Source organism: Pteropus vampyrus, unplaced genomic scaffold (genome assembly GCF_000151845.1).
Source record: "Pteropus vampyrus isolate Shadow unplaced genomic scaffold, Pvam_2.0 Scaffold147, whole genome shotgun sequence".
Lineage (NCBI taxonomy): Eukaryota > Metazoa > Chordata > Mammalia > Chiroptera > Pteropodidae > Pteropus > Pteropus vampyrus.
Window position 1 is genome coordinate 1,639,434 of NW_011888928.1, and position 24,484 is coordinate 1,663,917.

Below are 24,484 nucleotides of genomic sequence, written 5' to 3' on the forward strand. Positions count from 1 at the left end.
CAGGGGGAGGTGGGTACTGTGCAGAGAACTTTGCTCCAGTTTCACAAAAAATCCATAGTCCCTGGGGAAAGTCACTCCCTCTGGGATGATTCCAACAGCCTGTGTTGTGTCTTCCGGGGCTGGCAGCACTTGCTTGGATCCCAGTGAGAGAGGTTTCAGGGCCCTTTGGATTCCCTACATAGTGACACAGAGACATTTGGGGGTCCCATAGTGAAGCCTGGCAAGGAGAGGTCTTGAGATGATTGTGAGTGAAAGGAAAGGGAAGGGAAAAAAATGTCTTTGGCATTGACTTTGTGGCTTGCTCTGGGCTGCAATAAAGGCTTAAGAGATAATATCTCTTCTTAAGCACATTTAGCTGGATGAGGAAACAGATTCTGTGACCCCAGTGAAATGACTTTCCAGGATCATGCAGAAAGAGATGTGAAAATTGGAATTTGAACCAGGGTCTCGGCGAAGCAGGGATTGTTGCATATCCCTCCCTCCTGGCCGGCTTGGGTCCCCCACTTGTCTTGACAGAGGCCCGGCATGTCACGGGGCTCTGTACAGCCCTCTCCACCCTCTCGGCTGCCAGCGTCCCGCCCCATCCCTTCCCACCCACCCACCCCCGCCCCCCAGGGAGGAGGGGAGAGCAGGGGAGGGGGGGTCAGAGAGGATGGGCTTTATAAAAGCGACTGGGACAGCGCTGCCTGCCAGACCCCGCTGCCGGGATCTCCTGAGCTGCCTGCGGGCCCACGTGACCACGCCGACCCCGCCCCACCCTGCGCCACCTTCCAGCTCTACCGCAGTGAGTTGGGGCGCATCCCCATTCACCCCAGACATACGCCGAGTCGCGTGGTCTACTGAACCCGGGTTGGGGAGGAGACCCCATGAAGGAGGGCATTGAGTTGGGGGGCACCAGACAGAATCCCTATGGCAGGGATTTAGGACCCGAGGGAGCCGGGAGACCCCTCTCCTCCCCCGGCTCGGGGCCTGGGAAACTGCAAGCCACCCCCCAGGAATGTGTGTGCAGCCGTTCCCATGGTAACGTGCAAGCCTCATCTGCCTTCCGCTGCAGGAAAGAAGTTGTTGGGGAGGCGGGGGCTAGTCCGTGAGAGGTCCAAACTTGTCACCCAGAGGATGCTCGAGGAAACCGAGGATGCCCCCCGCCCCTCTCCGGTGCCCCAAAACTTCTCAGAGCCAGACCCCACGTCTCATCCCCTCCCAGAGCCTCAGTTTCTGCATCTGTCAAATGGAGGCAATATTATTGGTTCCAAATTCCCCCAAGAGTTATCTCGAGGGTAACGATCCCGGCCAGGCCTCTCTCCTGGCTGGACATGCGAGGAGTGGATTTTAGCGGCCTGGTGACTCCCGCGACCCCACCCCGTCCCCAGGCCCGCTCGCCATGGCCCTCTGTGGGGCCCTCTTCCTAGCGCTGCTGGCAGGCGCTCACGCCGAGATCCCAGGCTGTAAGATACGTATCACCTCCATGGCGCTGGAGCTGGGTAAGGCGTGGGGAGCAGTGGGGGCGGGTGCGGGTGGGGTCACTCCAGCAGTGGGCGCAGGAGCTTAGGGTCTCGCTTCTGCTTCAGTGAAGCAGGAGGCACTGCGCTTTCTGGAGCAAGAGCTGGAGACCATCATCATTCCGGACATGAGGGGCGGAGAGGGCCAGTTCTACTACAACATCTCTGAGTAAGTTGGAGACTCCGGGGCGGGGCTTCGAAGTGGGGGCGGGGCTTAGGAAATACATGTGGGAGACTTTCGGGAGACTGGGTGGCTGAGCGAAATGGGGGCGTGGCCAAATCGGTGAGACGGGAGTTAAGATAGGATGGATCGGAGAAGATAAAGGCCAAGCCTGCCGACATAGGCGGGACTAAGCAGATGGGCGTGGCCTAGGGAAGGTCGGCGGGACCAAGAAAAGCTGAGCGTAAGACTTGGAATTGAGGCGTGGCCAAAGAGCACCAGAGAGGTGGAGTCAAGAAATTTTCCAATGGCTGAGAGTGAGGTCTAGGGAGCCCGAGCAGAGCTAAGAGAGGTCCTGGGAACTAGTAAAAGCCTGTGGTCTAGGACGATGGGGACAAGTGGAGCGGAGCTTAGATGAGGGAAACAAAATCAAAGGGCTCGGTTAAAAGGTCAGGTCTAGCAACCCCAGGGTGTGGGGGTGAAGGGAATGTAAGCAACAAGACTTCTAAGAGAAGGGGTATAGCTCACTTTTAACACCTGGATCAGTAGAAGCTCATCTCTGAGCCACCCTAGTCCAAGTTGAGCCACCAAGTCCACGGTGGGCAGTTGAGGAGCAATGGAAGAATTCGTTCTACTCACTCTAGCTTCCCCAGGCCTGGAATGGAAGAGGAGAGACTGAATTTCTTGTCGTTGGGAGAGATCCCCTCTTGGTCCTTAATTTGACCCTGAGACCTCCTACAGTGTGAAGGTCACGGAGCTGGAGCTGACATCCTCTGAGCTCCACTTCCAGCCGGAGCAGGACCTGGTGCTACAAATCACCAACGCTTCCTTGGGGATACGTTTCCAGAGACAGCTTCTCTACTGGTTCTTGTGAGGATCTGGCACCCTCAATGGAGTGGCGGGCGGATCAGGAGGGCCGGGGGTGCTGTAGGGCTGTGGGAAATCCCTCAGCCTTTCTTAGTGTTAGTTTTTTCAAAAAGAAATGATCATACCCACTTCTAGGGGTTGATAGAATTTGATAGAATGTCTGGTAAACTGTGCAGGAGTGAAGCCTTTTGAAGAAGTATCATGATGTACAGGTGTGGGGAGCGGGGCAGTGAAGACTCGGTTAAGCTCCAAGCTGGGGTGAACATGAGCCCCGCCCATCCCTGGCAGCTATGATGGGGGCTATATCAATGCCTCCGCCAAGGATATATCCATCCGTACTGCTCTGCGCCTCTTCCGAGATCCCGCTGGCCGAATGAAGGTGTTCAACATCTCCTGCCAGGCTTCTATCTCCAGAATGCATGCAGCCTTTGGGGGAACCTTCAGGTAAGCTCCATCTCCAACCCTAACGCACGCCCTCCCCCGCCCCGCCCCACCCCGCGGCCGGAGCCCCACAGCCCATCTGCTGGTGCAATGCAAAGTGCACAGGCTTGGGAATCAGACCAACCCGGTCCAAAGCTCAGCGTTACCATTTTCTGACTGTGTGATCTTGGGCAAGTCCCTGAAGCTCTGTCCCTAAATTTGCTCATTGGTAATATGAGGATGATAATAGAACCTATTTTATAAGATGCTGTGAGGACTATTTGTGTTAATAAAGGTAAAAATATTTAGAACAGTACCTGGCACATAATAAATGGCTAGCCACTTTGGTAAGAGTAACTGCGAAGATAAATGTGCACAGTTGGACATGAACTGGCTTCTCAATAATTGGTAGTACTTACTAATAATAACAAAAATAATTACACAGGTCCAGGTTTGGGACTGGGAAAGAGACTTAGTGCTGGTTCTGGAATAGGGTGGGAGAGAAGATGGTAGATTTATCATCTGGTATTGGTACACTGTCATTTTTTTTTTTTTTTTTTTTTTTAGGTGAGGCAACCCTTGGTTGACCTAACAGATTGCAAGGAACTTGTCATCTTACAATCCCCGATTTTTTATTTTTTACACTAACAGCACCTGGTCTTCCTAGGTGGTCTCCCATCCAAGTACTAACCAGGCCCGACCCTGCTTAGCTTCCAAGATCAGAGGGGATGGGGCTTGCTCAGGGTGGCATGGCCGCAGACGCACTGTCAATTTTTTACTTATTCAACAAAATGAATGCCAGTTCCTGAGGATTCAGAAAGGAGCTCAAAGCCTATTTGGGGGGACAAAACATTTGTCATTGGGGACTTGAGAGAGGGACTAAGAAAGTACTCTGGGGGTTCAGAGGAGGGTAGTCTGGAAAGACTGTCTAAAAAAGGAAGCATCTGAACCATACAGGGGGAAATATAGGACAGGGGCATTGAGGGTGGAAGGGAGGCCGTGAGTAAGCACATGGAGCTGGGGATGCTTAGAACAGGTTTGAGGAATTGCGGGTAGATTCATTTGGCTGGTGGGGGACTGGGATAGGAGAGGAGGTCTTAAGAATAAGGCTGGAGGGGATTTGGGCCCAAGTCATGGAAAACCTCTATTAAAGAGCTGGTGCTTCAGGTCAAAGTTGAGGTGTCCATCCCCCCGCCTCCATCTCTCTCTCTGGTCACCGTGACTTCTCTTGGACCTGCATTGGGATAGGGGCAGGGTCTGGGCTCACTGGTCTATCCTCTCCTCACAGGAAGATGTATGAATTCCTCTCCGTGTTCATCACCTCAGGGATGCGCTTCCTTCTCAACCAGCAGGTGTGGGCAGTGGCAGGTCTGGGGGATAGCAGGGGTGGGCGTGCCCTTTCCTGAAGGCCCTGACTTTGGCCTCCACCTCCCAGATCTGCCCTGTGCTCTACCATGCAGGGATGGTGCTGCTCAACTCCCTCCTGGACACGGTGCCTGGTGAGTTGGCCTTGGTGGGGCGGGGAGCTCTGGGCCAGGCCCTGGGGCTGGAATAGGGGTGAAGAGGAGGCTGTCAGGCAGTGCTTCAGCGTAGGCCCCTTCCATGCTCTGCTGTGGAACGGCCCTGGGTTCAAATGTGGCCTCAGCCACCAACTTGCTGTGTGACTGAGGCCTGCCCCTGGAGTTGCTGTGAGGATTAACTGAGGGGCTGGTTGTCAAGGTCCTCAATATGTGCTTGCTGATTGCTGAGGCCCTATTTGTGTGCATCACCTGGTACTTAATAGGGGCTTAATTAACATGAATTCCCTTTTCCTAAGCTGTGACCTCTGTTTGCTGTGGGGCAGAGATCATCATGCCCCATACACAGGGCATGAGCAGGGGAGGAGGCAGAGGAACCAGCCATGGAAGGGACTCCTTTGCCATCTTGTTCAGTGATCTGATGAAACTCCTGTAGTAATGGAGTAGGAGTAGTAGTGATGGCTAACACAGTTGAACACTTACTGCATATCAGGCACTAAGTGCTTTCCACGGAAAACTAATTTGATCCTCATAGCAGTCCTATGAGGGAAGTATTATAATGATCATTTTGTGGATGAGAAACTGAGGATGAGAGCTTAAGCACCTTGCCCAACATCCCACAACTGAGTGACTGGAGCCCCTCCCCACAGTGCGCAGTTCGGTGGATAATCTCATCGGCATTGACTACTCTCTTCTAAAGGACCCTGTGGTTTCCACCAGCAGTCTGGACATGGACTTCCGGGTGAGCTATTCAGCTGGTGTGTCACCTCTGACCTAGCCAGACTTCCTCCTTCTCCCCAAAGCCACTGGTTTTGTCTCCCTAAAGCACAGTTCTGGTGAGGGCACTCCATTGCTGGGAATGCTGTGGCTCCGCTGCCTACAGAATTAGGTCGAGCACCTGGGTCTGGCATTCAAGCTTGTTACTCTCGTCTGGCCCCACTCTTCTAACTTCACCCTGTTCCTCTGAAGCTACTCTTTCCCAAATATGCCTCTCGCTTCCTACCTCGGGGCCTTTGCTCCTACACCGCCTTTCCCCATCTCTCCTGAAGGAGCTGGACATACAGTTCTGTGAACATATCTCATTTCATCCTCTGAGAACCCTGTGAGTCAAGTACTTATACCCGTTTTTAGGGATGTGGAGGTTTGCTCAGAGAGGTGACGTCACTTGCCCAAGGCCATGCAGCACCTTTACTCCTCCCAGCAGTGTAGCAGAGTTTCAGAGCACAGACTGTGGAGTCAGAATGCCTGAAGTTCAGATCGTGGCTCTGCCACTTCTAGCTGTGTGACCTTAAGGAAGTGGCTTAACCTTTCTGTGTCTGTTGCCTAATATGTAAATGCAAATAACACAGTAAGAAAACATACCTCATAGGATTAAAGGAGTTGGTCTGTGTAAAGAGCACAGAATTACCACATATACGTAAGCTATAGGTATTATCTTTACTGCCACCTAGCCTTCAAGGGCCGGTCAAATGCCGCCTCCTCCTTGAACCCCTTCCTGAGCCTCTGTTCTCTGGTCTAATACGATTGCTCCTTTGCAGCACTCCAGCTGCCCTCCCTTTGATGCCTTTTAAGAAATGTGCTTGTGGGTTCCTCAAGGACAGCAGCTGGGTCCTATTCCCCACTCCCTACAGTGCCTAGCCCAGGGCTTGGGACATCTGGGTACTGCCCCAGTCAGCCTTGGCCCTGACCCTGACGCCTCTACCCCAGGGGGCCTTCTTTCCCCTGACCCAGGGGAACTGGAGCCTGCCCAACCAAGCAGTGGAGCCCCAGCTGCAGGAGGAGGAGCGGATGGTGTACGTGGCCTTCTCTGAGTTCTTCTTTGACTCTGCCATGGAGAGCTATTTCCAGGCGGGGGCCCTGCAGCTGTCGCTGGTGGGGGATAAGGTATGCCAGGGCCTGTTTGTGGGATGGGCAAGAGGAGACCTGTGATGGAGCTCCTGATGCCCCTGCCTCACCTGCAATCCCCCTGTCCAGGTGCCCCACGATCTGGACGTGCTGCTGAGGGCCTCCTACTTTGGGAGCATCATCCTGCTGGTGAGTGTTAAGGGAAGTAGGGACATGGCCAGGGTGGGTAGGCAAACCACCTGCAGGGGACCAGTGAAGTATGCAGGTAGAGTCCCCAGTGGCAGCCATGGAGCAGACAGAAGGCTGGCCTGGCCTCTGGCCAAGTCCCCTCACCTAGCCTAGCCTGTGGCTAGGTCTGTGAAGGGGGCTCGCTAATTCCTGCTGTCCTTCATGCAGCCATGATGACGGTGGGCTAGAACCTAAGCTCTAAAAGTGTAGGGGCTCTAACGACTGACACATTATTCTTTTTGCTTCTCTTCCCTTATTTAATGGGGTGAGGGGTAGGAGTTTAAGATTTAAAAAGAAATATTTCAGTGATCATTAAAGGACTTATCCTCAGTTCAGTTTTGTAAATGATGGAGCTGAGATTTGAACGTGGGTTTGAATCTGTGATTCCAGGTCACAGTGGCATTCTCTACTACTCTATACAACTTCACAGGGCTGTCGTGAGGATTAAATGAATACACATAAAGCAATTAGAACAGTACCTAGAACAGGGTAAGTGCTCAGTAAACACTAGCTGGGAATATTATTGCTGTCGTCGTCATCATCATTAAACTTATGGCCAAGCACCATTGAGAGCATGGACTCTATTGCCTGACTGCCTGGTTTTGAATCCCGGTTCTGCAACTGAATAACTACATAACCTTGGACAAGTTACTTAACTCTCTGTGCCTCGATTTTCCTATCTCAAAAAGGAGAATAATACCTGCCTCATTATTGTGAGGTTTAAATGAACTGTTTAGTGAAGAGCAAGCACTTGGTCAGTGTGGGAATCGAACAGGATTCCTACAGTGCCTCTAGAGAAGTAGCAAAGCAGTTGCAGAGAAGAGAGATAGGGCTGGATGTGTGATGCGAGAGACTAACCCAGGAGTCTGGACTGGAGATGGAGTCTGATTACTGAGAACTTAGAAAAGCAGCAAGAGCAAAAGTTCTGGCAGGTTTGGGAAGCCACCCCTGTTTTCTTATTTGTCACTCTGGGCTCCCAGAGGGCAGAGCCTGAACCACCCCCTCCTCCCCTGGGGCTCACCAGGGAGCAAAGCTGGGATTTGACCCTCCGCCATCCCTGCTCTGTCCCCAGAGCCCAGCAGAGATTGATTCCCCACTGAAGCTGGAACTGAAGGTCACAGCACCACCTCGCTGTACCATCAAGCCCTCGGGCACCACCATCTCTGTCACTGCCAGTGTCACCATCGCCCTGGCCCCACGCAACCAGTCTGAAGTCCAGCTATCCAGCATGATCATGGTGCGGTCACCAGACTGCGGGCTGCAGAGGGTTGGAGAGGAGGGGGCTGGGGACCCACCTGGTCAGTAACACACGCACCCCCCATTCCCGCAGGACGCTCGTCTCAGTGCCAAGGTGACTCTTCGGGGGAAGGCGCTGCGCACGCAGCTGGACCTGCGCAAGTATGCAAATGTCCGAAAACTCTGGGCAAGCCCTTACCTTCTCTGAGCCTCAGTATCTTTAGGATAATCACACTTGCCCAACAGAACTGGGGAGCTAAAATTCAGTCATCCCTATAAGCCACTTGAGAGCTGTGGTCTTTGTTAACACATAGAAGGTGCTTTATTAAAATGTAACTTCTGTGTTTTCTCACCACCCTGAGGCAAAGCAGGTATTGTGAGAAATGACCAAACTGGCCCAGTGAGGTTAAGTGACATGCCCACAGTCACACAACAGAGCCTAAGAACATGGGTTTCGGCAGACACCGCAGCATAACTTAGCTTTGTAATCTTAAGAAAAGTCATTTTATCTTTCTAAGCTTTGTTTTCTTCATGTGTTAAATATAGATAAAAGTAGCATCTATTTTCTAGGGCCATGCTATCCAATATGGTACTACTAGCCACATAAGGCTATGTATATTTACATTAATTATAATTAAATAGCTCCTCAGTTGTGCTAACCATATTTCTACAGCCACGTGTAGCTAGTGGCTACCATATGGACAGTGCCACTAGCTACACGATACAGAACATTTTACAGAAAATTCTATTGGACGGCGTTGTTCTAAGGAGCTGAACGAGTAAGTACAGGGTAGCGGTTAAGAGCCTAGATTCTGGAGGCAGGTTCTGCCACTTTCCAGCTGTGTGACCTCAGGCGAGTGACTTAACCTCCCTAGGCCTCATCTGCCTCATCTATAAGGTGCAGATAGTAATAGTGCCCGCTTTTAGGGTTGTTATGAGGATTAAATCAGTTGGCATTTGAAAAGATTTAAATATCTAACTTTTTAAACATGTTTGGTGTCTGGCAGGGAGTAAGCACTATACATTTTGTTAAGTAAAAATAAACAACACGTGAAACGCTATCAGTATTAGTCTGACATGTAGGAAGTACTCGACAAATAAGTAGCAGATGTGAAGAAACAGAAACTCAGGGAGAAATGACTCACCCAAGGATACACACCTAGAGAGTGATAGAACCCCCTGGAGAGATGCATAGGTGGGACATCCAAGACTGAACTTGGCTTCTGGTGGCTAGCCCTGGGGAGTCTGAGGGAGGGGGAGCCCACCAGAACTTCCCTCCCACAGGTTCCGAATCTACTCGAACCAGTCTGCACTGGAGTCCCTGGCGGTGAGTTGGAAATGGTGGGCAGGCTGAGGCTGGGATCAGGGTGAACAGCTAAGGCAAGCCCACCCGCTCCTTGCTGCCCTGACTCCACCCCTCCTCCCTTCCAGCTGATCCCACTGCAGGCCCCTCTGAAGACCATGCTGCAGATTGGGGTGATGCCCCTGCTCAATGGTAGGGTTGGGGGTGTGAGGAGGGAGGGGAGAAGGGGGAGTTGGGTGGGGCCAGACCGAGCCAGCTGTTCCCACCCACAGAGCGGACCCAGCGCGGGGTGCAGATCCCACTACCCGAGGGGATGGCCTTTGTGCATGGGGTGGTGACAAACCATGCGGTAAGTAGATGCATGATGGGGAAGGAGGGCAGAGTCTTTCCCTCCCTCAGCCCGTCTGCACAGCTCCTCCCTTATCAACGGCCCCTCCTATTTTAATCTCAGGTCAGACTCCTCTAGCCTTTTGCAGGCTGTGCCTTCACCTTGGAACTGTTCCCTAATTCCATCACCCTCAACGCCTACTAATCACCCTTCATAAGGAGTTATAAGAACCACTTTGCTGCTGTCTCTCCCACTAGATTGAAGACGCCTCAAGGCCAAGGGCTCTAACTCTAAACTGGCCTTGGTAAGGGAATGAATAGATTTTCCTCTACCTCGCTGCACAGGGCTTCCTCACCATTGGGACTGACCTCCGCTTTGTCAAAGGACTGCGAAAGGTGATTGAGAAGAACTGGCCTGCCACCACCGTGGGCCCCCAGGCATCTAGTGCCCCACCACCCTCCACGGCAGCTGTCTGAACTCAACTCCCAGCTCCTGACAGCTGCATTCAGGACTCCAATGCCTCTCATCCCCTCCCTCACCCCGTCACTGCCTAGAGAGTCCTCCCTGACCCCCAGTGCCACAGAGAAGATGAGTTTTAAGCTGTACCCAATTTAATTCCATAATCACAGTCAATTACAGTCCATCTGACCTCCCAGTGGGCTGTCCTGAGCTCTAGTGTGTTCCTGGGATGTCATCAGTGCATTAAAGTCATTCGTTAAGCAGGGTGGGAGCCAGTCAGGAATAAAGTGCTAACTCCCCACCTCCCCAGGCTGTCCATGTGAGGCATAGGGGCCAGTTGGAGGGGGGCGAGGGTGGGAAGCAGTTCTGGAGGCAGGGACCTGCCCCGCAGGGGCATTTTGCATCAAGGAGGACCTCCCTTCTAGCAGGTGAGGCTGGCAGGGGCTGGGTTCGGCAGTGGGGGCTGGCCCCCATGGTCATCAGTATGGCTGTTTATTCAGGAAGCGGGAGAACATGGTGAGGGCAGCCTGGGGCTTGTCGGTGGGGACCATGTGTCCAGCGCCCTGAGGAGCAAAAGCTTTGTGAGATCCTCTCCCTGAAGAACCCATGCCCTGGGCGCTTCCCTCATCCCACTGTATTCCCCTAGTCAGTGACCTTCATCCAAACCCAGCCCTGCCTGTCCCAAGCCTTCCATTCTTCCCATCTCCCCAGAAGACTTGCCCTTGCAGGCGCCAAATGGTAACCCAGCATAAAAGGAAACGGGAAAGAAAGAAAGGGTGGGTCCCTTCTAGCCGCAGCTAGCCCTAACCAGGCCCAGACCTTACCTTGATGGTGAGAAAGGCGATGTGGGAGAACTCCTTCACGAAGCCAGCAATCTGCTCCCCACTGTCTCCGTAATCCACTAACCAGGGCCGGCGCTGTACCTCCATCTGTGCCAGCAGGAAAGACTTAGCAGCCTGCAGCTGCCGATCCTCTCTGCTCACAGTTGCCAAGCCTCAAGACCTCAAGGGCTGAGAACTCCTCCATGTTTGCCCTGTCTGCCAGGCACGCTTGCCCTACCCCTGCACCAGCCTCGCCCTGGAGCCAGGATCCCTGCCTTACCTTCTGGTTGAGGGAATCCACAAACCATTCATCCCCCAAGAAATTGCAGGCCATGTCCACATCTCCATTGTAGAGAAGGATCCGGTATTTCTGGAGCAGGGCAGGGAAAAAAAGTGGGGGACTCTGGAACAAGCATAGGCCCTGGCCCTTAGCAGGTTCAAACCCCACCCCCTCAGAGAATTCAAGGGGCCCAACTAAACAGCATAGGTCAGGGAACACTTCTGTTTCCTGACTGCTTCCTACATGTCCAGTGCTCTACAAAATGCCTTACCTGTGAAGGTAAATACCATTATTAATACCATTTTACAGATAGGGAATCCAAATCTCAAGTTTTATGAGAAACTTGCCTAGGGTCATATGGCTAGTAAAGGAACTTGCACCCAGGCAATCTGACCCCGGAGCCCATACTCTAACCACTTTGCTATACAGATCTGGTCCTAACCTGGCTCTACCAGTGTCCTAAGTCGATGTGGACAAGGCTCTCTCCTACCTTGGGCCTCCATTTGGCCATTTGTAACATGACCTGACGAGCTCCTCTCACCCAAAAGCCTCCTTGGCTGATGCAGACCCCTCAGCCTCCTGCAGCAGGGCAGCATGGGGTGGGGTCAAAGACAAGTTCAAATCTTGACCCTGCCAACTACAGGAACTTGGGCAAGCGACTTCACTTGGACTTTCAGTTTCCTGTCTCCCCAGCTTCCTGTCAGCCTTGCCATGCTGCTCCGGGGTTTTGGGCTGCTGGTGGTGGACCCAGCTGTGCTGCCCCTACTTACCTGTGTGGCAAGCAACTTAAGGTACTGGGAGTTCATGCTCTGGTAGAGACGGCGGTACTGTATATTCACCAAGAAGCTGTGGGAGCACGTGGGCAGAACCCGGGAATACAAGGTAGGGGGAGAAAAAGTCAACAGATCAGACCTCCTCTCCTATCCCCCATCCCCAAGCTCCAGCCTAGGAGGCAGACAGCTGGGATTCAGCCCCACCCTCAGGCCTCCTACCTCTCTTGGACTTATCTGGATGGGGGGCTGGAATTCAGAGGTCCTCAACCCACCCCTGATTAGAAATGCATAGGGACACTTTGGTTGTCTCAATAACTGGGATTCCACAGGCATTTAGAGCATAGGGGCTTGCAAGTGTGAGAGCCACAGCATATGCCAACAGTAGGGCATGGGCACTGACCAATCCAGAAGGGACCTCAGTGGTCTCTGCTGTGCCAGGCATCACCTTTTTTACTTGCAAGGGTCCTAGCAGATCTGAGCAGGTGGAGATGGTACTGGAGTTGGGGTAGGGGAGGGGGGCTGGAAGCATGTCTTTTTACAAAATTCGAAGTAATCAAATTTTAAAAACCAGTGTGGCCATTTAAGAATGAACTGGCTGAATATCAATCAACTCATGCCCTGAGTGCCCGCAGTACCCCCACTGAGAAACCCTAGGCAAAGAATCCCTGGAACCTTTCTGATGCCCATGAATCCCAACAGCCCACCAGCCCCCAAGCCAGAACCTCACTTGCACAGGTCCCAGCGGGGCAGCTGCTCGGGGATGTGGAGGGCCTTCCGCACGAAAGGGTTGTTGAGGTAGGTGGAGGGAGCTGTGGTGTTGGTACAGGGGGGGTCCATGTGCACTCTAGCCCCAGAACGCAGCAGTGCCTGGGGGGCACAGACAAGAGCGTGAGGGTCTTTGCTTCCGTGCCTCGCCCCTACCCACACTGCTGGGAGGAAGCCCAGGCTCTGCATACCTGATGCCACATTCGCTTGATTGGCAGGCGAGTGAAAAGGTTACCCAAATCCTGGACCACGACAGTATCCTTTTCAAATCTGCAAGTGAAGTGGGGGAATGGGTCCCTGAGCCTCCACATGGGGCTGGAGTTGGCCCACGGGCACCTGGCAAGGCTCACCTTAAATGCCCAGGCACGCCCCCAGCACATGGGGCGTAGAGGTTGTAAATGTTGAGGCCAGAGTTGCCCACGATGCGGGACACTTCTTGGAGCTGCAATGACACCAAGCCACCATGCTTTGCAGAGCCCTGAGGTCATCCCTATGACCTCAACGATGTGTCCCAAGATTTAGTGCTTTTCTACTTCACCTTGTCTTTACCCTTACCCCACTTTTCACAGGTAGGGAAACTGAGGCTCAGTGTAAGGACTCTGCCAGACCTAGGCCCACAACCTAGTATTTCTACTTCCTAGCACTGTGACTTCAGCAAAGTGACTTCAACATTCTTGGCTCAGTTTCCTCATCTGGAAAATATGGATAATACGATCTCCCTTGGAGAAACTTGAAGATGAAATCATCTACACTGACAGTTCAGCACAGTCCAGGCACATGGCAGATGTTCGATAAGTGAGAACGTGTTTCTCCTCACAGGGATTATAGGATTTGCCCAGAAAGTCATAGAAAGTGGTGGTGGTAACACATCCATATTCATGTGTCCTGGAGAACACCCAATTGCTAAAGGATGTCGGATAGGGCAGCAATGGGGGCTGGGGGACAGGGAGTCCCCAGAGAGGGGATAGGGTCCTGTTCTCAGGATTGGGGGCATCTGAGGTGACACAGGATCGGGGCAGAACCTCACACTGGTCACGCATTCTGGGTCTTTGTTGTCGTAGAAGTTACACGTGTTTTGAGAGCAGCAGTGGGTCTGGAGGGAAGACCAGAGCCTGTAGGAGATCAGAGTGAAAGTGCTTAGACTCACAGCGGGCAGGGAAGGTGAGAACCCCACCTTCTCACTCCAACTTCGAGGGGATAAGAACGTATGTCACAGTGTGAGGTGGGTCCCCAACCTAGCTGCCCTGAGGCCATCCTACCAGCCTTCCTTGGTCCCTTTAAATTCTGATCACTAGCCTTTGGCCTTTTAGTACCAAACCCTTCTAGCAACCCCAGCCCCTAACTTCTGCTCCTAATTAGGGTAGGGCCCAGGATATTATGTGCCTGGAAGACAGACCTGAGATCCTGTGACCTGCCCCACCCTGAAGATTGCCCCGACTGCCCTCCTCCCATACCTGTTCCCCAGAAGGCCATGATAGTAGGCGAAATAGACGAGGGAGTTGTCATTCTGCTCATAGGAAGAGAGTCCATTGCCCACAGCCAGTCCCTGTGAAACACCCAGGGCGTTCAGTTCATGGGGAAGGTGAGGTGGAAGAGCCTGCGTTGATCTACACCCAGACCTTCAGCAACGTGGAAGCTGGAACCCAGGGTGGTTTATGTGGGTGGGTGGGAAAGCCACTCAACATAAAGAACAGAGCTGGTAGCCTGACAGGTGAGCTTCCTGTCACGCACACGAGCAGAGAGAAGCCAGCTGGTGGCAAAGATGTTATGAAAGATACTGGGTTGGGTGGGGGAGTTGGCCTGTTTGACCCCGATAACCACAAGGCTATGGCTGCAAGTTGCCCCCCTCCCCTCTGCAGCTGTCCTGCACCTGAAGGTTCATGCTAGGGTCCTGCATGACCAACACAGCTAGGGTGGGAATGTAGATGCCGGCATAGCTCTCTCCTGTCAGGAAAAGCTCGTTGTCCTTGTACTCCGGAAACAGGCGGAAGAAATCTTGAAGGGCCTCGAAATTACTCTGGGCAACCTGGAGACGGTAGGATGGGGGGGGGATCAGGAGGCTTTGGTATCTGAGCTGAAAGGAATATCAGAGATAATGACAATCCACCCTGTTTGTGAAAGAGGAAGTGACTTGGTAGTGACAAGATCATACTTCATAGAAGGTCAAAGAGCCAAAAATGGTCTCCAAGGCCATGCTCTTTCTCTCCCTGTATCATGCTACCTTTAGAGAACCAGTGAGGCTGGGGTGTATGGGCAGGCATCAGACTCACCTCTGTGTCATTGGTCGCATAAGACTTGTCATTGGAGTAGGAGAAGCCCACCCCAGCTGGGGACTCGAGGTACAACACGTTGGCAATCTGGAGAGGAGGAGGAGGAAATGAGTTGAGGGCTCCCCACCCTATCCAAGTGCCCACACATCCCCACAGGACCCACAGCACCGGCTATACCAGGTTCCAAGAATAGGGGTTGTACTCCAGGGTAACACCATCTGGCTGGACCTGAGGAGGAAAAAGATGGCTGAGTGAGTGGAAGGAAAGGGCCACCGTGTCGAGCCGATGGTACAGATAAAGAGACTGAGGCTCAGGAAAAGGGCACATGTTTGGAAAAATCACAAAGTCCTTTCCTCCCTCTTCCCTGGCCTCTTTCTTTGGGAAATGTCCCCTCCCTCTCCCTTTCCTGGGTTATAGAGAGCTGCTTTCCACTCACCAGGAAGGGGCCATGCTCTGTGAGGAAGCCATCTAAGGAGCTGCAGCCCGGCCCTCCGTTGAGCCAAAGCACCACAGGGCTGCTCTTAGGGTCCTTCTGGGACTCCACAAACCTGGGAGGGGAGTCAGGCCCAGGTGGGTGCAGGTGGAGAGACTCCTTCCAGCCCTCCCTGCTCCCAGGCTCACTCAGGGGTCTTCAAGACCCCCGCCCCGCAGTCCTCTCCCCTGGTGGGCATAGCAGTGCCCCTCCCCACTCCGCCCTGGGAGGGAGAGCCGCGGACCAGTAATGGAGATGCTTGGAGCCAGAGCCTCTGAGGTAGCCGGAGTACTGGCGGAAAGACGGCTGCTTGGCCAGCCCAGGCAGGCACTGGATTTCGTCCTGGTTAGGGGCTGCCTCGCCTTGAGGTGCCCAGAACAGCAGCAGCTGCAGCAGGAACAGCGACCACTGCTTAGCTCGAACCATCTGCGGAGAAAGCGGGTGCCGGCTGTTTACTGGCTCCCTGGCTGCTCAGCGCCTGCGTGCAACCGTCCCTGGGGAGGAGCTGGCGGCGTACCGGCGAGGAAAGCCTCGGCCCGGCCCCAGCTCTCACGGCCGAACCTCCTCCGCTTGCCCCACGCGCGGCAGGGGGCTCCGGGATCCCTTCCAGCCTCGGAGTTCCCTCACCTCTGCTCTCCTACGTCCTTGCTCTCCAGGAGGTGCCTGGCGACGGGAAGTCATGTGTACGCTGAGTCACGTGTGCTCCGGTGTCACGTGACAGACTTCCTCCCATCGTCTCCGGTGCCTGAGCACCCGGGGGATGGATTGGGGGAGGCGGCGGCGGTCCACGCCCGGTCAGGGTCCGCGAGCCTCGCAGGTCATATCCCGGGCACTTGCGATCAGATGACCCAAGTGGGACGGCCGGGATCCCCCAACTTCCTTGGGGGCCCTGTTCTAGACGGGATGTCTGAGCAAGCGGCGCTAGGACCCTCGGGCAGAGCCTCGGGGAAGGGAGTCCGGGGGGAAATTCCTTACATGGTGCCCCTGCGGTCACCTGCTGAGCCCGCTGCCCAAAATAGTCCCTGGCGCCCGTGGGCCTGCCTCGTGGCGGGGATATGGCTGCTGTCTCCGACCCCGTGGAACTAGGTGCGCCCTGGGGACCCGCGCTCCCCGAACTCCCTCCAACCCGCTTTCATCGGGTGCACGGTGCCAACATCCGCGTGGACCCCTCCAGGACGCGGGCCACACGCGTGGAGAGCTTCGCCCACGGCGTGTGCTTCAGTCATGAGCCGCTGGCCCCGGGCCAGATATTCCTGGTCGAGATCGAGGAGAAAGAGCTAGGCTGGTGCGGCCACCTGCGTCTCGGCCTGACTGCGCTAGACCCCGCCAGTCTGGCCGCCGTGCCCGAGTTTTCGCTGCCGGATCTGGTCAACCTCGGCCACACCTGGGTCTTCGCCATCACGCGCCATCACAACCGCGTGCCCCGGGACGGCCACCCAGAGGCAGAGGCAGCGGCTCCCAGCCGACCCCCAGCCCTCCTGGTGGAACCGTATCTATGCATTGAGCAGTTTCGCATTGCCCGCGACCGCTTGGTGGGCCGCAGTCGGCCGGGGCTCTACAGCCACCTCTTGGACCAGCTCTATGAGCTGAACGTACTGCCTCCGACCGCGCGCCGTAGCCGCCTGGGCGTTCTCTTCTGCCCACGCCCGGATGGCACAGCTGACATGCACATCGTCATCAACGGCGAAGACATGGGCCCTAGCGCCCGGGGGCTCCCAGTCGCCCAGCCCCTCTATGCAGTAGTGGACGTGTTTGCCTCCACCAAGAGCGTGCGCCTGGTCCAGCTTGAGTATGGCTGTAGGTATCCCCTCCCCTGGGCAGCGACCCCTCCTGGTCCAGTGTGGGGACAGAAACTTGCTAGGCTTCCAAGCCAGATAGCAAGGCCTTGGTCTGTGCAGCATTAATTTAGAAGCTGGGGAATCTGATTTCAAATTCTGGCTCTGCTTGTGATTTTGGACAAGTCACTCCCTGGCTCTGGGTGTCAGTTTACCTTTGACTGTGATTGATGAGGATGCCCTCCAATTTCCCTTCTGGCTTTGACAATATTTTCTATATTAACCCAGGCCAGGGATTCTAACCTGACTTTAGATTCTAGGCCTCTTGGAGAATTGTGTGCTTTTCACAGACACATGCTCGTAGATTAGGGTATACCAATTTAAAGGCATCACAGCCCCCAGACTGAGAGTTTCTCAGTCCTGAGGCCTGATTCATTATGGCCCTGGTAAGTCCTTTAGTTAGATCTCCGATCACATTTTATTAATTCAGTGAACTGGAACCCAGTCTATGCCAGGCCTGTGCTGGAGGCTGGAGTTGTACAGCTACGTCAGACACTACCCCTGCCCCCAGAAGCTGCTAAGGGAGGGGGAAGGGAGTGTGCTGAGTGTTATAATAGAAATAGGGCTGCAGCATTGTGAAAGTGTTGTGAAAGAGGTGCTTACCTCAGCCACATGAATGCCCCGTGAAGCAGGGCAGGCTCAGAGAGCAGAAGGGAATTGCCCAAGTTAATGACAAAGGGGCACCAAGATCTAGATCTTCCGGGTCTCCGCTCAGACCCACCCTCCAGTTCAGTTTGCCTTTGACAGCCTTCTTTCCACAGTGCCATCCTTGCAGACTCTGTGCCGCCTGGTGATCCAGAGGAGTGTGGTGCACCGGTTGGCCATTGATGGGCTCCGCCTGCCCAAAGGACTCAAGGATTTCTGCAAGTATGAGTGAAGGCCTGCAGCCACCCTGGAGCAGGGCCTGGGAACATGTCCTGGCCCCAGAGTTGTGTCTGGTCTGAAGCTGACCATACTGCTGACAGCCAGGACTGGAAATAAACACAGCTGTTGCTGATGCTGATCACTGGAGGGTCTCCTTGCCCCTGAAGCCTGTGAGGAGCACTTTTAGAATCACTATAGGTCAGTAGATGAAAGCAGGAGAGAACATTTTAGATGTCACCTAGACTTGTGGTTCCTAGCCTGGCTACTCACCAGTTATCTGGGATACTTAAAGTGCTGATGCCCCAGGCTCTATCTCCAGAGATTCTCACTAGATTTGTTGGAAGATTAGGCCTAGAGATTTCAATGTACAGCCTAGAGATTTCAATGTACAGCCAGGGTTGATAAACATTTCCCTAGAACAGAGGTCTCAGCTTTGGCACATAATATAACTACTTGAGGAACTTTAAAAAAATACTGATAACTGGGTCTGACCCTAGGATTCTGATTTAATTGGTCTGGGATGAGGTTAGGTATCAGGATTTTTAAAAGCCCCCAAGAGAATCTAATGTGCAGCCAAGTATGAGAACCAGAGCTCTGGACCAACTATTTCTTTTGGCAGATGGGAAACCAAAGCTCAAAGCTAGGAAAGTATTTGTCCAAGGTCCATAGCAACGAATGAATGCAGAGTGTTCCTTCTCTTACACTATAGGGCACAAAGCACTAGACTCCATTATTTGTATCTCAGCTGTCCAGGTGACTTGCCCAAGGTAAAGGCAAGAACATAGAATGACCTGGTCCAGTGCTCTTTTAACCCCATCCCATTGTCATATAGAGGTTCTAGAATGAACAGGTCAATGCTGTGATGTGGGTTCCAGGTGTAAAGGGGAGGGACTGTGAAGTGACATTCTAGAAGGGTAGAGAGGGTGGGATAGCAAGCAGATGACTATTCCCTCACAAACAGCGGCTTTGGGCAGTCATGTCCTATTTCATGTCTCTACAAACTCATCCGGGTCTTCTGCCTTCCTGCCAAGGTGAGAGGGGCTCCTGGAACTAGAGTGGGTACCACAACTTCCCCTTGAGAACTTGCTTCTGGGCTCCGGGGAGGTGGAGGTTCTGCTGGCCATTTGGGGGCTGGCCCTGGAGTCAATTCTCTTCAAAGAAAAGCCATTCCCAAAATGCTTGCCAATAGCTACCTACTTTCTCATTCATTAATTCAACAAACACTCCATCACTTAGTGTTGGGGACTGGGGGTGTGGATATGAGTAAAACCTAGTTCCCAATCGCTGGACAGCCCTCTTGGGCTGCTCTCAATTGTTCTAGTTCCCAGTGCTCTGCTCCTGTGCCCTGCCCCTCAGGGCCTCCTCCTCAGAGAGACCAAGAATAACGTTCCATCTCATTCCTGTCTCTGCAGGTGGGGCTGCTTCTCCAGGCTCGTCCCTTGGCCTCTATAGTCCTGTAGAGCCAGTGGTGGTGGCTTCTGGTGGACTAGGCCCACTGAGCCAGAAAGCTGAGCAGGTGGCACCTGCTGCCCAGGCCTGGGGCCCAGCCCTGGCAGTGCCGGAAGCCAGGGGCTGCCCTGGGGGGGCTAGCTGGGAGACACTGCGGCAGAAGGAATACAGCCGATACTGCCAAAAATTCCCCGTGAGGCAGCCAGAGAGCTTGGGCTGGGAGGATGGCTGCTCCAGAAGCAGAGCTCCGCACCTGGGTGGCCCCAGCAGGCCTGGGACCCTGCTGATGTGTGGGCTGCCACCAGGGGTTCCACTGATGTCCTCTGAGGCAGGGGGGAAGGAGGCCAGCTCCCATCCTGACATCTGCATCCTTACCCTGGCCATGATGATCGCCGGCATCCCCACCGTGCCCGTCCCAGGCCTGCGGGAAGAGGACCTGATCCGGGCGGCTCAAGCTTTCATGATGGCCCATCCGGAGCCAGACGGGGCTGTGGAGGGGGCACAGTGGGAGCAGGCACATGCCCACACAGCCTCTGGGCAAATGCCCCTAGTGAGTTCCAGGAGGGGCCAGCCTCCTGGCTCCTGCTTGTAGCTGGATGAAATAGCACCAGACACAGAGGGTGGCTTCTCCGTATGGTTTTTGGGCAGACAGGGTTGGGGGTGCCTATGGCAAAGATGGGGATTAGGGTGGTTGTTTGAGCCACTCTGATGAACATCAGTCCTTTATTAGGGCCCAGACCCCAGGAAGTTTCTCCAGATACCACTAAACCAGAAGACAGGTCTTATCAGAGTAGTTATAATGGAAATTCTAAGTAGGGGGCCCTGCTTGGAGAGGAGGGGCTTCATTTGCATTGAGACTTGATCAAAATTTCTTGTACAAAGTCCTAGGCAATGTGAGTTCTCCTCTTGCCTTAACATTTCCCAGCCTGCTGAGGGCATGTGATGGGGCCACAGGCATGAAGGAAAATTAACACTTATTTGAGCACCTGGGTGTCAGGTGCATTACATGCCCACTCTCCTTGAATCTTACCAGTGCTATGAGGATCTCTGTTTTTACAGATAAACAAAGTGGGGCTTAGAGAGGTGACTTGCCTGAAGTCCCATAGCTAGTAAAAGGCAGAACCAGGCCTCAAAAATCAGGCAGATAAAAACCAGGATTTGCATGTAGTGTCAGACCCCAAAGTCTGTTCTTTCTGTAATATTTCCTAAAGTGCCTTCCACAAGACAAAAAACTAGACAAGTGCTGGAGTAAGCAACATTCAACTTTAATGAGCTCAGGATGGGGGTAAGAGGTAAAAAGGCTGGGAACCTGGCCGAACCACCTCCTGAGGGGCCTCTTCCTCTGTGGGTCAGGTGAGTCATCTCATGACCCGGGAAGCTGTTATCCCAGACCTTGATCTCTGCCCATGTCTTATGTCTCTTATCTTAGAGCAGGGGTCAACTGTGTATGTAAGGCCTTTGAACTAAGAATGGTTTTTACCTTTTGAAAAGGTTATAAAAAAAAAAAAAAAAGAATATACAACAGACTGTATGTGGCCAGCAAAGTCTAAAATACTAACTGTTGGGCCCTCTGCTGACACCAGTCTTAGGGAACTAGACTGTAGGCAGTAGGCTGCAGTAGAATAGAAGACCCCTGTTCCTTCCTGGAAGGAGGGCCCATGAAAGTACAACAGTGTGTGTGTGGATGTGTCTGTAGGAGTGGATGTGAATGTGTGGACGTGTATGGGCATCTCTGGGCACTGAGGGTAATCACAGTTGGACCTGCTCATAAGGGCCGATCCAGCTGTCGGCCAGTTCCCGCAGAGTGCTGTACCGCCGTTCAAACTCCTCCTGGCTGCAGTGCTGCAAGAGCTGACCCACCTCCTCAGTGAGGAGAGCCACGGCTAAGTGCTTATCCAGGGTCTCACTCCACTTGCTGTCCAGGATGCCATCCAGACTGGCAGCACAGCCTGCTGTCCACTGAGGTGGTAGCATGTTGGGCTGGAGCACCTGGTGGTGGGCACTGAGCATGGCTAGGATGTGGCGGCAGGGCAGGTGGAAGGCCTGGTTGAAGTAGCAGGTACAGGTGGCAGGGGGCTGGGGCTGCACCCTGTGGGTGTCCTCTATGATCTGTATGTTCACCTTTTCTGAGCCAGAGCCAATGAGGTGCACAGATTTCTGGACTACAGCAAGCTCGCCCAGGCAGAGCTGGGCTGCTGGCCCAGTGCAGATGGTATTGAGAGAGTGCTGGATGCAGGCTTCTACCAACTGCTCCACTTTGGGGCTTTGGGGGCTGACGTCTGAGAGGGCACAATTGCTCTGAAGACTCAGGCCCAGGCTGAAGCTTGCCTTGTTTCCAGAGTTCTGTTGTATGTATCGGAGCAGGGAGGTCATGCCTTGTTCCACAGATGGGGTGGTGCCAAAGAATTGGCTGAGGACTCGGGTGGTGACTTCCAAGCCCTGGAAATATTGGCTGCTCTCAGCTTGGCTTCTCCAGCGGTGGGCCAGCCAGATGCGGTCATCGAGCAGCCAGTACGAGTGAAGCTTGGGCAGCTGGTCCGGGGGGATGCAGTTGCTCAGGAGTGTATACAGCTTTCTCAGGTTGCCAGCAGTGGCCGAGCACATTGTGCTCTGCAGGGAGGTCAGGAGCACCTGCTCCACAGGCGGCTCGAGGGAAAGCTGATAGAACTTGCCCTGGAGGAACTTACAGATGTGGAAGGCTGAGGGCAGGACTTCAGCTGTGGGGAACTCCATAGCCAGGGTGGGCAGAGGGAGGAAGTAGGGATCCACCAGAATGGTACAGACTCTCTCCCAGGCTGGGTTAAACTTCTTGAATACCTGGAACATCTGGGCCAGGCCTTCAGCATCCTCTTTGGCAGGAATGGCGAAGTAGACTGCCCGGGCAAGATGACCCTCCAACTGCACTCGAGGGCCATCCACCAGGAAGGTATATAACACCTTGCCCCTTGGGTTATAGGTCCGATGGATAAATAAGATCTCGGGGAAATGGGCAAAGACTCCCTGCATAAAGCAGCTCTGATAGTTCAAAGTATCTAACTTGGCAGTCTTACTAACCTGGTATAGCAGCATAGGTGGGCTTGGGTCCTCAATCAGGAGCTCATTCAGCATGGTCAGGGCCATGAGGGAGATGGGAGATGTCTAAATGCCAAGGTCAAATACTTCTCTGCAAAGCTGCCCAGGAGGAGCCTCTCAGTCTCTCAAGCTCAAACTAAGTTGAAGCTTGAGGCTGGACTGTAGTTCCCAGATCTTGTTCCAAAGATAAGCCTATGGAGAGGAACAGAGGTTTAAGGAGAAAGTAGGGGCTTAGCTCTTCAAATATTCACCCAAACAATATTTATTGAACACTATAACTATGTATCAGCACTGTTCTGGGAGAGATATACAATAAACACGTAAACAAATAAACAAGGGTGTATCAGATAATGAAGGTTATAAAGACCACAAAACTAGGTAAACAGGTAGAGAGTAAACTGGGGAAGGGAGGGATACTTTAGCTCAGGGGAGTTCTCTCTGGAGGAGAGGAGGATGACATTGAAGCTGAGACCTAATTGATAAGCCAGCTTTGGAAAGATTTGGTTCTGCAAGATCTAAATGGGTGTGAAGGCCAGAGCTGCACATAGTCTTTTATTTAAAAATAGCATTTCAAATATTTGTACAGCACTTAATTTTGGTAAATTACTTCTTGTCATCCATTCTTTCATCTGGTTCTGGTATATATAAGAGAACGTGCAATTGCCCCAAACTTGCTGTGTGACCTTGGGCAAGTCAGTGACACCCTCTGAGCCTCAGTCTCTTCAACCATAAAACAGATTAACAAACGTGCATTGCTTCTCCTGCCTCTTTGGAAATCCCTCTATTAACTGCAAAGTTCTAGTCAAATGTTTCCTCTATTTGACAACGGGTTATCGTCTCCATTTTGCAGATGAGAAACTGAGACTCAAAGATGTTAAGTGACTTGCTCACCATTATTCTGTAAGCAGCCAGACGCAGAGTATTTTTGGCTTGGGATCTTGACTGCTTTCCAAAGTATCTGTGGTCCAAATACCAGGGACAGAGAGAGGACAGGGCCTCTGACTTCTCACCTCTATCCGGGCTGGGAGAATGCTGATGTCTGACCACCCCGTACAGAGTCCGACCGGAGCCAGATGTCAACCTCCCACCCCTTTGGGAGCTGTCTCAGGGCTGATGGTAGTCGTCACATCTCCACTCCTTTCGAAATCACTCACCCATAGCCTGGCTCTATCGCCATTGCTCCCTATTTGAGCCAGTTTCTGACTCTGACTGACCTCTAGGCTCACCAACCGCGGCGCCAGTTTCCTAGACTCGAGCCAATGACCTGAGGAGCTCGTGTTAGGTCTTTGATGCCCAGACCAATCGTGGCCCGGAGACTTGTAGGCGGTGCTGTTACCAGGGTTATGAGGGGCTCGGCTGGCAGTAGCCAATGAAAGCCTGAGGACATTTGCATCCAGGGGGAGTCCGATTCCTGAGGCTGGAACTCTGGGACCTCCCATCAACGGAGACAGCTGGAAGGGCGTGTTACTATGGAAACTCCCACAGAGGTCGAAAACGAAAAGGAAAATAAAATAGCAGTGTTTCATTTTTTTTTTCTTTTTTGATTAAATTCCAAACACCGGGGGGCGGGAGAGGAAAGGGTGCATATATAGTTGCACTGCGTCTTCCGCCTTGGGGAAACTGAGGCCCAGGTCTCAAATTCTGCCTCTGGGTCAAAGGTCAGGGGCCCAACCCTCGGATTTGAGGAACTACAGATCTTTTTGAGAGAGCTTGGTGTTGCCCAGCCAACCCCTCCCAGTATTTTACAGAAAGAGATCTATAATGGTGCTGTGATTTGTTTAAGGTCATGGTGAGCTGCTGCAAGAACCGAGACTGACATTTTTTGACCTCAGTTTCCCTGAAGATGGCATCTTGGGAAGCTGGGTGGCTACCAGGCTCTAGATGATTAAGATTACCAGCTAGCAATAACAAAAGGCAGTGCTGATACTTATAAAGTGCAGCGAAAATGTTCTGTTTATAAAAATCTAGAGGGGAAACTGAAACTAGAACAGGCCAACACACTAGTTTTTGCAGATGAGGAA

The 24,484-nt window shown here is 53.1% G+C and overlaps 5 protein-coding genes and 1 pseudogene across 9 annotated transcripts; 3 read left to right on the forward strand and 3 right to left on the reverse strand.

Annotated features, from left to right (window-relative positions):
* Positions 1 to 676: 676 nt before the first annotated feature.
* On the forward strand, positions 677 to 10,125 carry PLTP (phospholipid transfer protein). 2 transcript variants are annotated; one of them, XM_011369321.2, is made up of 16 exons: positions 677 to 784; positions 1,371 to 1,481; positions 1,569 to 1,668; positions 2,401 to 2,529; positions 2,815 to 2,970; positions 4,235 to 4,298; positions 4,382 to 4,445; positions 5,114 to 5,205; positions 6,171 to 6,347; positions 6,438 to 6,497; positions 7,609 to 7,773; positions 7,867 to 7,934; positions 9,057 to 9,099; positions 9,204 to 9,267; positions 9,348 to 9,424; positions 9,748 to 10,125. In XM_011369321.2, exons 2-16 carry the CDS (start codon positions 1,382 to 1,384, stop codon positions 9,877 to 9,879), a joined length of 1,491 nt encoding a protein of 496 aa, XP_011367623.1. In that variant the 5' UTR covers positions 677 to 784; positions 1,371 to 1,381; the 3' UTR covers positions 9,880 to 10,125. The 2 variants fall into 2 exon arrangements, with proteins under 2 accessions (XP_011367623.1, XP_023391825.1); XM_023536057.1 differs by lacking the exons at positions 677 to 784; positions 1,371 to 1,481; positions 1,569 to 1,668 and adding an exon at positions 1,741 to 2,108 and having other exon boundaries at positions 9,748 to 10,058.
* Positions 3,589 to 3,707, reverse strand: LOC111745192 (annotated as a pseudogene).
* On the reverse strand, positions 9,997 to 16,016 carry CTSA (cathepsin A). 2 transcript variants are annotated; one of them, XM_011369319.2, is made up of 15 exons: positions 15,871 to 16,016; positions 15,488 to 15,669; positions 15,208 to 15,319; positions 14,949 to 14,999; positions 14,772 to 14,858; positions 14,372 to 14,527; positions 13,956 to 14,047; positions 13,529 to 13,613; positions 12,852 to 12,943; positions 12,693 to 12,771; positions 12,464 to 12,603; positions 11,734 to 11,809; positions 10,964 to 11,053; positions 10,687 to 10,791; positions 9,997 to 10,425 (listed from the first exon to the last, which is right to left on the reverse strand). In XM_011369319.2, the coding sequence occupies exons 1-15, from the start codon at positions 15,922 to 15,924 to the stop codon at positions 10,342 to 10,344; spliced, it is 1,485 nt and encodes a 494-aa protein (XP_011367621.1). In that variant the 5' UTR covers positions 15,925 to 16,016; the 3' UTR covers positions 9,997 to 10,341. The 2 variants fall into 2 exon arrangements, with proteins under 2 accessions (XP_011367621.1, XP_011367622.1); XM_011369320.2 differs by having other exon boundaries at positions 15,761 to 15,902.
* Positions 15,978 to 18,087, forward strand: NEURL2 (neuralized E3 ubiquitin protein ligase 2). Its single transcript, XM_011369318.2, has 2 exons — positions 15,978 to 17,040; positions 17,840 to 18,087. Exons 1-2 carry the CDS (start codon positions 16,299 to 16,301, stop codon positions 17,953 to 17,955), a joined length of 858 nt encoding a protein of 285 aa, XP_011367620.1. The 5' UTR covers positions 15,978 to 16,298; the 3' UTR covers positions 17,956 to 18,087.
* A 375-nt stretch (positions 18,088 to 18,462) lies between these two features.
* SPATA25 (spermatogenesis associated 25) lies at positions 18,463 to 20,908 on the forward strand. Its single transcript, XM_023536045.1, has 2 exons — positions 18,463 to 18,467; positions 19,299 to 20,908. Exons 1-2 carry the CDS (start codon positions 18,463 to 18,465, stop codon positions 19,981 to 19,983), a joined length of 690 nt encoding a protein of 229 aa, XP_023391813.1. The 3' UTR covers positions 19,984 to 20,908.
* On the reverse strand, positions 20,636 to 24,342 carry ZSWIM1 (zinc finger SWIM-type containing 1). Of its 3 annotated transcripts, none has more exons than XM_023536058.1 (2): positions 23,618 to 24,342; positions 20,636 to 22,655 (listed from the first exon to the last, which is right to left on the reverse strand). In XM_023536058.1, exon 2 carries the CDS (start codon positions 22,509 to 22,511, stop codon positions 21,141 to 21,143), a length of 1,371 nt encoding a protein of 456 aa, XP_023391826.1. In that variant the 5' UTR covers positions 22,512 to 22,655; positions 23,618 to 24,342; the 3' UTR covers positions 20,636 to 21,140. The 3 variants fall into 3 exon arrangements, with proteins under 3 accessions (XP_023391826.1, XP_011367633.1, XP_011367632.1); XM_011369331.2 differs by having other exon boundaries at positions 23,355 to 24,342; XM_011369330.2 differs by having other exon boundaries at positions 23,474 to 24,341.
* Positions 24,343 to 24,484: the final 142 nt, after the last annotated feature.

What these genes read in the sequence shown, in the direction of transcription:
- PLTP (XM_011369321.2), top strand. Translation starts at nt 1,382, where the DNA reads ATGGCCCTCTGTGGGGCCCTCTTCCTAGCGCTGCTGGCAGGCGCTCAC. An exon ending in CCTCCTGGACACGGTGCCTG is followed by an intron (nt 4,446 to 5,113) that starts GTGAGTTGGCCT and finishes CCCTCCCCACAG; the next exon opens with TGCGCAGTTCGGTGGATAAT. An exon ending in GGGTGGTGACAAACCATGCG is followed by an intron (nt 9,425 to 9,747) that starts GTAAGTAGATGC and finishes CTCGCTGCACAG; the next exon opens with GGCTTCCTCACCATTGGGAC.
- CTSA (XM_011369319.2), bottom strand. Translation starts at nt 15,924, where the DNA reads ATGACTTCCCGTCGCCAGGCACCTCCTGGAGAGCAAGGACGTAGGAGA. An exon ending in TCCAAGCATCTCCATTACTG is followed by an intron (nt 15,320 to 15,487) that starts GTCCGCGGCTCT and finishes CTCCCCTCCCAG; the next exon opens with GTTTGTGGAGTCCCAGAAGG. An exon ending in CCCCGCTGGGACCTGTGCAA is followed by an intron (nt 11,810 to 12,463) that starts GTGAGGTTCTGG and finishes GTGCTCCCACAG; the next exon opens with CTTCTTGGTGAATATACAGT.
- NEURL2 (XM_011369318.2), top strand. Translation starts at nt 16,299, where the DNA reads ATGGCTGCTGTCTCCGACCCCGTGGAACTAGGTGCGCCCTGGGGACCC. An exon ending in GGTCCAGCTTGAGTATGGCT is followed by an intron (nt 17,041 to 17,839) that starts GTAGGTATCCCC and finishes TTCTTTCCACAG; the next exon opens with TGCCATCCTTGCAGACTCTG.
- ZSWIM1 (XM_023536058.1), bottom strand. Translation starts at nt 22,511, where the DNA reads ATGGCCCTGACCATGCTGAATGAGCTCCTGATTGAGGACCCAAGCCCA.